General features: G+C 41.2%; 1 protein-coding gene across 8 annotated transcripts in view; it reads right to left on the bottom strand.

The window, feature by feature from the left end:
- Nucleotides 1-12,114, bottom strand: part of ZNF462 (zinc finger protein 462) — a 172,675-nt gene that overhangs the window by 74,872 nt on the left and 85,689 nt on the right. For all 8 annotated transcript variants that reach the window (XM_060762553.2, XM_060762551.2, XM_060762555.2 and 5 more), the window contains exons 2-4: nt 9,283-9,535; nt 2,771-8,223; nt 614-778 (exon numbers count right to left, since the gene is read on the bottom strand). In XM_060762553.2, coding sequence (XP_060618536.2) covers nt 614-778; nt 2,771-8,223; nt 9,283-9,502 — 5,838 coding nt within the window. In that variant the 5' untranslated portion in view covers nt 9,503-9,535. The remainder of the gene's footprint in view (nt 1-613; nt 779-2,770; nt 8,224-9,282; nt 9,536-12,114) is intronic.

The raw sequence follows: 12,114 nt of genomic DNA, 5'->3' as shown, positions 1-12,114 counted from the left end.
TGTATTTTTCTTCTGATTGTCCAGTGGGGGAAGGAGAGGAGAGTTATACAAGGCACTGAAGTCCTTATCCCAGTACGTTAAAAATGCTGTTTAGCAACTTCTCAAATCTCACCAGGCATTGTCAACACACTTCCAAGCGCAGCTTCACACCCCATAAGGATTAGAAAATTACTTTCAAAAAATGAAAAAGATTCAAAATTAAGTTGAAACATTGGATACATAATATGCAGTGTGCCACATTAACTGTGCATGCTAGTATATAGGGTATAAAATACATGAATATTTTAGAAATGCACAATCCTATTTTCATTTTCTAAAGTATTTTTTAAAAGGAAGTACAATCTCAAAAAGATTTTGTTTGTTTGTAAAAGTACATATTTCCATGCATTTTGGAGAATGAAATCAGGAAATATCTGAGAAAATGCAAAGTAATGGTCAATCCAATGAATAAAAATATCTTGGTGTTACATGTTTACAAGAGTCAATGAACATAGACTTGAAAGGAGCCTCATGGGCCATCTAATCCATTCTCAATGCAGGATCCCCAGCTAAAGCATTTCCCTTCTAATTAATTAGGTAAAGTCCCCTTAAGAAAGCTCTTGAACTTTCTCACCTTGACTGCAGCAGACACCGAGGAACCATTCCCATACTGAACATGCTTACGAAGATGGTTGCAGATGGCTCGTAGAGTTGGATGAACTTCCACACAAAATTTACACTTGTATCCCACAACCTTCCGCTCCTTCAGTTTTGAAATTTCTTCCAAGCTACCAAAAGGCTGTAGGCCAACAAAATTTGAAACCTAATTTAATATTCCTTTCTGGAAGCGAATATAACAGACAGCAATAAAGATTGATGGATAGCAATGCGGATTTCTGCAGAGCAATTAGTAACAATATGTTAGACCAAACCACTGAGGTGGTGCATGTTTATTACAAAGGTTGATACTGAAAAGTCCCTTAATGAATTTAACATATCATTAAAATATTGCCCTGAGCTCTTAGGGCACAAAGAAAAATCAACTGAAATGTGTAATCCATTAGATACAAAAACATGGAGGCAAACTCTTCCATATTTATACAAGATTTTTTTTACAGAAAAAAAACAAGTACAAGCAGTCCCCAGAAAGATTGTGCAGGTTTGTTCTGAAGTTACATTTGTATGTAAGATAGGTAGACACACACACACAAAATAAACACACACACACAAGCTTTGGATAGCATGGAGAAGAGTTAACACACCTGTGGTGTTTGTTTACTCTTTATACCCCTGTTCAGAAGATTTCACCTCACTTTCTGTCCTTGTGATAATTGGATTTTAAAAAAATTGGCTTATTGTGGAAACAAAGATTTGTTATAAAGCTTCAGTTGAGACATCTTTTCCCCATGGGAACTATTTCAGAAGTTAATTTCCCTTCCAAGAGGTAGATTTCTCGGACTTCAAGTTGTCTAACCCCCATTTGTAACTATGAGTCATTTGTTAAGTTGGATGTTTGCAACTTAGGGACTGCCCATAACAGCATTTCCATACTACATTAACATTTATTGAACATTATCTACGCTACACATACAACCCAGTTTAATCCAATGGGACATTAATGTCTTTCTTCAAGTGAAGTTTGAAACTGTAGTTTGGATGTGAAGACACATACAAAATGTTAAATGAAGACCATCTCTGGACAGGTGGTCCCCATTTCCTTGCCTTGAACAGTTTGACTCATGGTCAGCCTCCATAATTCCTTTTACATTATTTGATCGCAGAAGTAACTCTTCTAAAACAGATTCAACATCTAGGTTCATGATCTTGCTATGGACAAGAGATCTCCATTTCCTTGCCTTGAACTGTTTGACTCATGGTCAACCTCCATAATTTCTTTTACATTATTTGATCACAGAAGTAACTCTTCCCCTAAAACAGATGCAACATCTGGTCTCATGATCTTGCTTAAGAATGCAATTGCTGGCAAACCTAAAATGAAATTACTTTCCTTTCCAACTGTAACTGTTGATCCAATAAAATGCTTTTATCACTCTTCTCTTATACTCTTAAAGCAAGGTGGGAATTGTGTGGTCTACCAGATATCATTGGACTGTAAATCCCAGCATGGCTCACAATTAGCCTTCTAGTTCCGCAACCTCTGAAGGACCACACAACTTCCACAATAAAACTGGAAGACCTCCAGGTTTGCACTAAGTGGTCAATAAAAACCAGATGAAGTTTATTTCAACTATGACTCCTGCCAAATGAGTTGACTTCTTTTGCTATGATTTCAATGAAGTAAGAACGTTTTTGATCTGTAGTTTGTAAGAAACCCACTGCAAATCCATGGTCTTCAAGGGCTTTGCAATAGGCTTTCTTCTCAATGAATGTGCAAAGGAACTAAAATTAAATTTTAGCCATATCAATTCCTGGGGCAAAGGAACAGGTAGAAAAAAGCAGTCATTTCCTCATACCAGAAAGCTAATAGGATTTGATGCCAAAGAGAAATTGGCTTCAAAAGGGAGAATAGGGCAAGTGGGGAATGGGAGGGGAAACAACTTGCCAGGACTTCGAGGAAGGGGCGGGGGAGTGGGAAAAAAGAAGGATGTAATCAAGCTGCAATGTTTAATTGACTTAGGGCTTATTGGCACACTAAGTCACTGGTGAGCCTGTAGCTCCTCAGCTGCCAAAGGAAATGTGCATCTGGATGCTAGTAATGAGAAATCTCCTGAGGGTGGGAAAGGAGGAAGAACACCAAATATAAATATAAAATGTGAAAACATATCCTTACCCTCTCTTGCTTGAAATCTACAAAAGCACCATCTGCATATTTTTGCTTGCTCAGAAGCTGCTTCCTTCTCTCCTGACGTTTGGCACGCTTCTGGAATTCCTCATTGTGGCTGTTCAAGTGTGAGGTCAGCTCTGCAATGCTGTGCAATTTACAATCACAATGCCGGCACTGGTAGAGGGGGTCTGGGAAATGGACGCCACTTCCCAGGATGGTAAAGTCTCTCTTTAAGTCCTTGCTGTGGTGCTCGGTGTAATGCATGCACAGGAGCTCAGCTGAGCTGAAGGAGAGTTTGAAACACTTAACGCACCGGAAGGGAAGCCACTCCATTTCCGGCACCGGCACCGGCTCCTCAACCTCAACCTCCAGCTTCTCAAAATCATTCTTCTCCTCAGGGGAAGGCTCCGGCTTTTCATACTCATCAGCGTACACAGCAGTGAAGTAACCCCCCAACTTGCTTGCATGCTGTTTCTTCGGGAACACTCCTGGGTGGCGTTTCATGTAATGGGACACGATTCCTTTTTTGCTGAAGGACTGGAAGGAGCACAAAGAGCACTTCTTCTTCTCCACAGCCCTTCTCAGTTCTTCACTTAGCTGAGGAGAATCATCCTTCTGGGGCGATGGAATAATTACTTTATTGGGCTTGTCAGTTACAGTCCTCGAGGCTGCTAAGCAATGGGTATAGTATGCGTCAATGTCATGACGCTTCTGATAATGTGCAGCCAGACCTTTTCGGATAGGATTTGTGTAGGAACACAATGCACATTTAAAGAGGTTGTTCTTGCCTTCTGGCTGGGCCCGCACATTGTTGTGCTTTATTCGGTAGTGCCTCGCTATGCCTTTCCTTGTGGAGCAAAAATACTTACAGAGCTGGCACCGGAATACAGTGTGAGAAACCAAATGGGAACTTGAAAAGTGGGAAGGGGACATAATGTCCTCTCCGATTATCTCTTCAGGTGGGATTTCTGGGGAGGGCTTCATTTCAGTTACTAGTTCAGGTTCTATGGAAGTTGGAAACTTGGGAGGTGACTGTGCAAACACATCAAATTCAGGCTGGTTATGATATTTTTCATAATGGATTTTGAGTTTCTCTAAAGTGCCGTGTGTATAAGGGCACAACTTACACCTGTAAGCACCATACCCTTGCTTGAAAATCCTACTGGTCTCTTCCACATCATTCTGGGTCATGTCAGCAGGTTGCTCCACATCATGTACAAAATCTTCTGCGGTGACCTTAACTGAAGGGTGCCTTTTCTGATAGTGTGTGAGAACACCATGGATACGTGTATTGATGTATGGGCAATGCCTACATTTGTACACAGCACCTGGATTAATATCGATGTCCTGTGCAAAATCTGCAGCTTTCACTTTCATTCCAGGATGTTTTTTGCCGTAGTGAGTTAGAAGGCCATGCAAGTTGTTGTATTCTGATTGGCACACTGTGCACTGGTATGGGGTTGAAGATATTGCAGGATTCACAGAAGTGAGCTGGATTGCTTTGTCTTGGGAAAGGTTTGAATCTCCTGCATATTCAGTATCCTGCTCCAACGGTGTTCCTGACATCTGGTCCTCTGAATTTAACCTGGCACTAGCATCGTCACCTTTATCAGCAGCATCTTTCTCCTTAATGATATCTAGCAATACAGATTCATCCCCATTCATAGCCCATGGGTGAAAAGCTTGGTAGTGATTAGTGATGTCCCAAATGGAAGATGCTTCAAAAATGCAGTCCCTGCATTTGTACGTTTTCATCTCTGAGGGTATCAACATGGCTGGCGGTGAAGGATCTGGTCCTGCCCAGAGTTTTGTTGCCATATAAGTATAGTCCACATAATGCTCAGGATGTCGCCTTTGGTAATGCACGAGTAAGCCGCTGGGCTCAGCATGAGAGTAGATACACCATTCACAATGATAACCAGCTTCTATTAGGCCATCCAGAAAGGCCCATCGCAAAATAGATGTGACTGTGGCCTTCAAGCTCGGGTGGTCCTTTTTAATGTGCTTCCTTAGGGCGTAGAAATAAGGTGATGTGTAAGAACATTGCCGGCATTTGAGAGCTCTCAGCTTTGCCTTTTCTTGCTCAGCATTGGAAGCCTGTGTATGAATGCCACCAGGGGAGTTTTTCTGGCCACGATCACAAAGGCTTCTGATTGTGGCAGTATGCTGCCTAATCACATCGGCATTGGCTTTGAAATCACGATGCTTCTTTTGGTAATGTATGAGCACGCCTTTCACAGTCCGGTTTCCATAATCACAGTGCTGGCAGAAGAACATCTCATTCTCTGAGGAAGCTACAGCTCTCCCAGAATTGCCTCTATTATGCTGTTGCATAGATGTTGGTGGTCTATGGATGCCAGGAGGTATATCTCCAGCTCTCATCATCGCTGCAGTGGGAGGTGCCTGTCTAATGTATTTTGCAGTCACTTTTATCTCTGGATGTCTTTTCTGGTAATGCACTAGTACTCCAACTACTGACCTATTGCTATAAGAGCAATGTTTGCAATAGTAAAGCTCTGTGATAAGGTCTGGAGGTGGCGGAGGCTGAAGCTGTGAAGACATGTTGGACATTTTGGGGGAAACAGGGGATCCCATTTCATACGCCATCTGAGCCAGAGCGGAGCCCCTTTCAACAGACACGACACGCATCGTTTTCTGAATCCTGAAGTAGGAAGCCTTTTCTTCTGGATGTTTTTTCTGGTAATGCACTAGAACAGAATGCATGTTAGGACTTGCAAATTGACATACATCACAGTCATAAACTACAACACTATTTACTGATGATTCCTTCTGGCTTTCAGATTCTGGGCTGTTGCTTTTTGGAGAATTTTTGTTAAAAGCACCAGGTACACCAGTCCCACGCGCAACCGGGGTCGAACTAACCAGACTTTTGGGAGCTGAGTTCAAGATCTCTCTCAAAGTCTGAGATTCTGCGTTTAGACTTTCCTGCTGCTCAACTACATAGCTTGAGAATATCATTGCATTGTTAATTTTCACTGTTGGGTGCATTCTTTGGTAATGGGGCATTAAACTCCTAACATTCGGGCTGGTGTAAGAGCAAAAGCGACAACGATAGATCAAATCAGAATGATCGAAATTTAGTACATTCATTGCTTCAGGATGATGCTCACCATAATGTTGTTGCAAGTCTTCAAAGTTTGTATAATCAATGTAACATTCAAGGCATCTGTACACTGCACTGTGATCATTAGGATCCAGGATATACCTAAAGCTGAATTTAATGTAGGGATGCATCCGCTGGTAATGAGTGCTAACACTCCTGGCAGACTTGTTGCTGAAGTCACAGTGTTTACAGTAGTAAAGCCGCCCAGAATCACCATAATCAGAATTATCATTGTTTTGATCAGATCCATATATACTTGACTGGCTGCCCAAAACCGATGAATTCAGACCCTGATCCTTCAAGCCCATTGAAGAACAGTAATAGTCCTCTTCATCCTCAGATATAGTGAGCTCGATTTCTGCCCCATTAGTGGAATTATATTCATGGGCGATATTCCTATAGCTGGAATCTTTCTGGGTGTCACTAGTATCTCTCCCCCACATTTGCTGGGAAGTGAATGACGATATATCCATCAGTGGTTCTGCTTGTTCTTCCTCTTTGTCTAGTTCTACTTCTATCTCAACTTCATTGTCTTCCTCTTCCTCCTCTTCGTCCTCTACATTAATTACTGAATCTTCCTGCTGCTTGTTTTGACTGATTTTGCTCTGCAAGTTGCTTGCTATCTCGTCAATTCTAGTTCTCTTTTTTACTGGTGACAGGTCGAGAGGAAAGTCATTGGACATCTTCCTAGAGGCTTTAGCTACAAAATTATTTTTAGACGACAGTCCAAGAATTGAGGTCTGGCTTTTCTTCACAGTGCTAGGAGAGGCAAGAGTATCAGGTTCACTGTCTTGTGGAGTATTTGATGAAGCGCCTTCATATTTTGGTAAGTTGTCACAAAATGAGTGCTTGTGTTGTTGATGAACTCGAAGACCTTTCAAGGTGGTTGTGGAATAATTGCACATGGTACATTTATATGGATGCTGCGAGTTGGATTGTGGAGACTGTTGCTGCATGGAATCGATCATTCCCCCAGATTTCCTGCCATTTATATTACCCCCTTCATAGGATACTGTGCTTTCATTTAAAGAAGAAGCTATACTTTCAGTTTGGGAATTCACTGCATCCCAGTCCGATGCTGCACCACTATGACACTGTTTATGAGCTCCAAGTTTGAAGGAGCTCTTACAAGTGAAAGGACATTCATCACATTTGTATACTGCCGTCTTGCCTGATAGATGGATGTTTTCGATATGGCGGGAAATGCTTCGCCGATGCATGGTAAGGAAAGGGCAAAAAGGACACTGGAACCTATTCATAAACCTTCTAAATGGGATGCCCTTTGTTTCCAATAACTTGTGGCCCTCAGATCCCATCAGCTGCTCTGCACTTAATCCTGAGCTTTGGTGATCCATAGAGTTCAACCCATTCTCACTATCAAGTTCATTCAGCTCATCATCAGAACTGGAGTCATTTAGCATACTGTTTGTATCCATATCAGCAGAAGAATTTGCCATGTCACCAATCCCATATTGAGATCTGTCAGACAAATTAACAATGCCCGAGTTATGAGATGCCTTATGCTTCAAATGTGGGTAAGAAACAGAAGAAAATTTTGAGGAGGAGTTGGACCTGCCAAGGGAATTGTTCATAGAACCTCTGTAGTTTGTGACATTTGCATTGGGCATCTCGCGTCCAGAAGCATTCATGGGGACATAGTTGGAGTTTGGGGTGGGGCTTGGTGGACCTTTGCTTGAGCCTTCTGGCATATTGGTCCCATCCGGTTGCTGCCTCAGGTTTGAAAGTATTTTCACCATGCTGCGATGTTTCTTCATCATATGGTCACACCAGCGTTCCCTTCGAGGCGTCTGATAGCTGCACCATTCACAACAGAAGTTGCCTCTTGACTTGGTTAAAGGCTTGACCATTGACTCCAAGATACTGCGTTCTACAACTTCAGCTGGAAGCTCCTTGCATGAGTCTTGCACCGACACAGATGTACATGCTGATTCAGACAATGCTGCTGAAGTGACAGGAGGGGTGGAGCTCTCTTTCAGGCTGTTCTTGTGGTACATCTTCTGGTGTTTGATAATCCTTGCACGTCTTGGTGATTTATAGGTGCAGAACTGGCAAGAAAAAACTTTACCAAATCCCTCATGCATCATGATGTTGTAATTCATGGAGCCAGCACCAGGCGATCCTGCTGGCGACCCCCCAGCCTGAGCACCATGAACTTTTCGTGTATGTTCTATGAGAAGGTTTTTGGATCTGAAGTAGCGCACACAAAATTTACACTGGAAAAATTTGTTTGCTGGCTTGGAGAGCATATGTTGGCCATAATAATTCTGGCTATGGCTGTAGTAATTTGCTGTCCCCAGCTGAGCTGCATTTTGCCCTGGAAAGAGAAGAAAAGGCTTTTTAAAAAAAAATACTTTGGAATTTGTTGCATTAACAAGACTGCCTGAACCTGCACTCACACATAGACATTGATCAACACATACAAAGTCTTACGTGTAATGAATAAGATTACCATCTATTGATAAAGGCATGTGAGGTGTAAATGACAATTAATGAAGTATTCCTGAGTGGACCAAAGCTAGAAATAGTTGGCCATTAGGGGAAAAACAGTAGCACAAGACTATGACTTTTGAAAGTTTTGGTTAGGTCCTGGAAATATCACATCATGTGAGCATTGTAATAAAAACTATGACTGTTCCTCCACATTTCCAGATTTTATCATTTATTCATGGTCTACACTGTTCTCTCTTGGACTCTCTCAGTCCTCAAGTGTAACAATATGGTCAACTTCCTTCTTCCTTCAGAAGAAGACATTCCTAGAGAATATCTCTCTAGGAAACTTTAGGTTAGTGGTTCTCAACCTGTGGGTTCCCAGATGTTTTGGCCTTCAACTCCCAGAAATCCTAAAAGCTGGTAAATTGGTTGGAATTTCTGGGAGTTGTAGGCCAAAACACCTGGGGACCCACAGATTGAGAACCACTGGTATAGGTCATCTAGTGCAATTCTGTGGTCTACTTCTAGCATTACTCCAAAGAGTAATGTCAGAAAACAGAAATCACTATAGAGATGTTTTCTAAGGTTTTTTTTTTTTTAAAAAAAGCAGTGTCTTTTTTTGCAGGTTCTAATTTTCAAGGCAGGAGGGGGGTTTCCTGTGCCCGTAACCCCAGAGAATGTGGAGGACTGACTATAGTAAAAACAGCTGGACCTGATCATCATTTATATAATTTTATAAGCCACTGCAATACATAAAACAAAGATATGAAAATGGAAATCACATCCATTTCTGTCATTCTGCACTGTTTATAAATATCAGAGGTGGAAGTCCCTCTCCAATTTCTGTGACTTTAAGAAGCAAACAAGACAAATAGGGTAGTATTAACAATATGCCCTGGAATAAATCTTTAAAATAGCAGCTTTTCAAAGAGACAGTTTGTACCTGCTATTTCATCTGCGATTGCAAATTCGTCTTTTACAGAAGAATATTCCACCTCAGGCTGGTCATTGCTATTCATGGAACTGAACCTTGACTGATTTGGAGTTTCCTCAGCAACATCTGTGGGCTGCAGAAATGCAGTGTGGACATCCTGAATATGAGCTTTAAGATCTTCGTAGGATGGTGCTCGAAAATCACAGCCATCACACTGCAGCACCTCCATAGTTCTTGTTGGTAAATCTTACATTAGGAAATCCTGAAAAGAGAGGCAAAGGCAAATTGTCAGCTAATTGTTTAATAATGCGTTAAACAGGTAATACTGATATGACTTTCTGTTTCATAAAAATCTTATAGTAGTGGAGATTTTAAGTCCTGAGCAAATATCGGAAACATTCTCATTCTCCCACAAAAAGAGAAGTAAAACAAAGCAGCAATCAGCTCTTAACAGGAATTTCACTCAGAGGTGACATGCTAGAGGTGTACTGGTATGTGACTCATAGCATAGAAGTGGTCTGACTTGCATTTCCCCTCTCAAGTTATCCAGCTCTTGCCCTGATGTTCACAACAACAGTGCATCTACAACAAAGAACAAGGAAACATAGGGGAAAATGCAATGAAACTACTGTTCAGAAAAAAACAACATTTTAATCTCAGACACTTCCTTGAAAGCACAATTAGATTATTGACTCATGAAATTTTATCCCAGGCTTTCTCCAAACATTCACTGTAGGCAATATACATGGTTTTGTTATTGCTGATGCTGTGTGCTTACAAGTCATTTCTGACTTATGGCATACCCATCATGAGTTGGGGTTTTTTTTGTTTGTTTTGCAAAATTCATTGTTGTATCTTGTGTGTCTCCATATCGTTTTTGACTTATGACTGCTGAAATGAACCTATCTGGGGATTTTCTTGGCAAGCTTTTTTCACATGAGGTTACCTTTGTCTTCCTCTGAGTCTTAAGAGAGCGTGCTTTGCCCAGTGGATCACCCAATGAGTTTTCCAAGGCTGACAGAAGATTCAAACCCTGGGTAGGTTTTTCGGGTTGTATGGCCATGTTCTAGAACAGTGGTTCTCAACCTGGGGTCTTCAGATATTTTTGGCCTTCAACTCCCAGAAATTCTAACAGTTGGTAAACTGGCTGGGATTTCTAGTTTTAGGCCAGAAACATCTGGGGACCCCAGGTTGAGAACCACTGTTCTAGAAGCATTCTCTCCTAACGTTTTGCCTGCATCTGTGGCAAGCATCCTCACAACCTGAGGATGCTTGCCACAGATGCAGGTGAAACGTCAGGAGAGAATGCTTCTAGAACATGGCCATACAACCCGAAAAACCTACAACAACCCAGTGATTCCGGTCATGAAAGCTTTCAAAAATACAGATTCAAACCCTGGTTTTCAGAATCATAGTCCAAATGCTCAAAACACTATACACTTTTTGTATTTATATATTTATTTACTGCATTTATTTGCCACTTTTCTCACCCCTGAGGGGACTCAAAGCGGTTTCCGACATACTCGTGGCAAAATTCAATGCCGTACATACATGTGGAAACCAAAACATATTTTCTAGACAATAACATATACTATAAATTAAGAATGTTAGCCATATTACACATATCAGCATAAAACAACATATACATTAAAATGGCATCATTAAAACAGTTATTTAAAATCACACAATCTGGGATCACAAGTCAGGAGTCATTCGAATTGTCATCTGTAATTGTTCATTATTGCACTGAGATATCAATTGTTGCACTATCACTGTACAAATGCTTGGTACAGTCCTCAAAAACAAAAACTAATCTTGTGAGGTAGGCTTGGCCGAGACCATACTATTGGCCCAAAGTCACTCAGTAAGCTGAGTGGGCCTCTGCATATAGAATAGGCTCAACACTCTAGCCTTCCATTTCCCAGTGAGATGTCATCCATATTGGTTGGACAACAACTCTTATTACTCCCAATAAGCATGGGATGATCGGAATCATAATCCAAGACACCTGGAGGGTGTACCTCATGGAAGGTCTATTCTGTCCACAACACTGTGCAACTCTTCTGCTGCAAAAACATTAAATCTAACTATCCCATGAGTTCGTTATTGGTGTTCTTCTAAAGCTAAGTCTTAAGAAAATCTCCTCCTCTGCAGAGTTTGACTGAATATGGCATCTAGTCTTTCATTCATGATACAACATCAATCACTCAACAGGGTGATAGAAATTACATTTTTTGCTACGATTTCACGGATCATGTGATTTTACTGATCTAGCTAAGGACGAAAGTTCACTACCCTATTTGTTCAAATCTATTGTTTCCATAACTCTGTGGAATGATAACAGACTAGGTTTGGGGGAAAAGACCACATTCTGGAGAAAGAAGTAGTGTTTCTGGAGGAAGAGGGGGAGGAGGATGAGAAGAAGGGTGATGATTCAACCACAGCATCACAGGAATCCTTACCTACTCAAGCTGATCATATTCAGACCTGCACAAATCCAAAAGATGGAACGGCAGCCAAATTATACTCGGATGAACATTCCATTATCTCATTTTACAATCAGATAAAGTTACTTCTACTGAAGTATATAGCTAAATCATTATTGTGTCATTGCTGTGAAGGAAAACGCTGCTTTCAGGATTCTTCAGCAAAAAGTGTATCCTGATAGTGTCATTCATCTATCTATCCCGATCCATCTATCTATCATCACCAAACTTTTTTTAGACACCATGAGCATAAAGACATATCTACTGTTGTTTCCCTAAACTCCCCCTCTGCTTTACATCTGTTGCCTTCCTTGTGTTGAAAGAATGAACACTGGCAGTGCCTCCTTTTCTGCTA

The sequence above is a fragment of the Anolis sagrei genome, chromosome 2, assembly GCF_037176765.1.
Source record: "Anolis sagrei isolate rAnoSag1 chromosome 2, rAnoSag1.mat, whole genome shotgun sequence".
Lineage (NCBI taxonomy): Eukaryota > Metazoa > Chordata > Lepidosauria > Squamata > Dactyloidae > Anolis > Anolis sagrei.
Note: the sequence above shows the minus strand (reverse complement) of the source record. Positions and strands in the feature narration are given on the sequence as shown.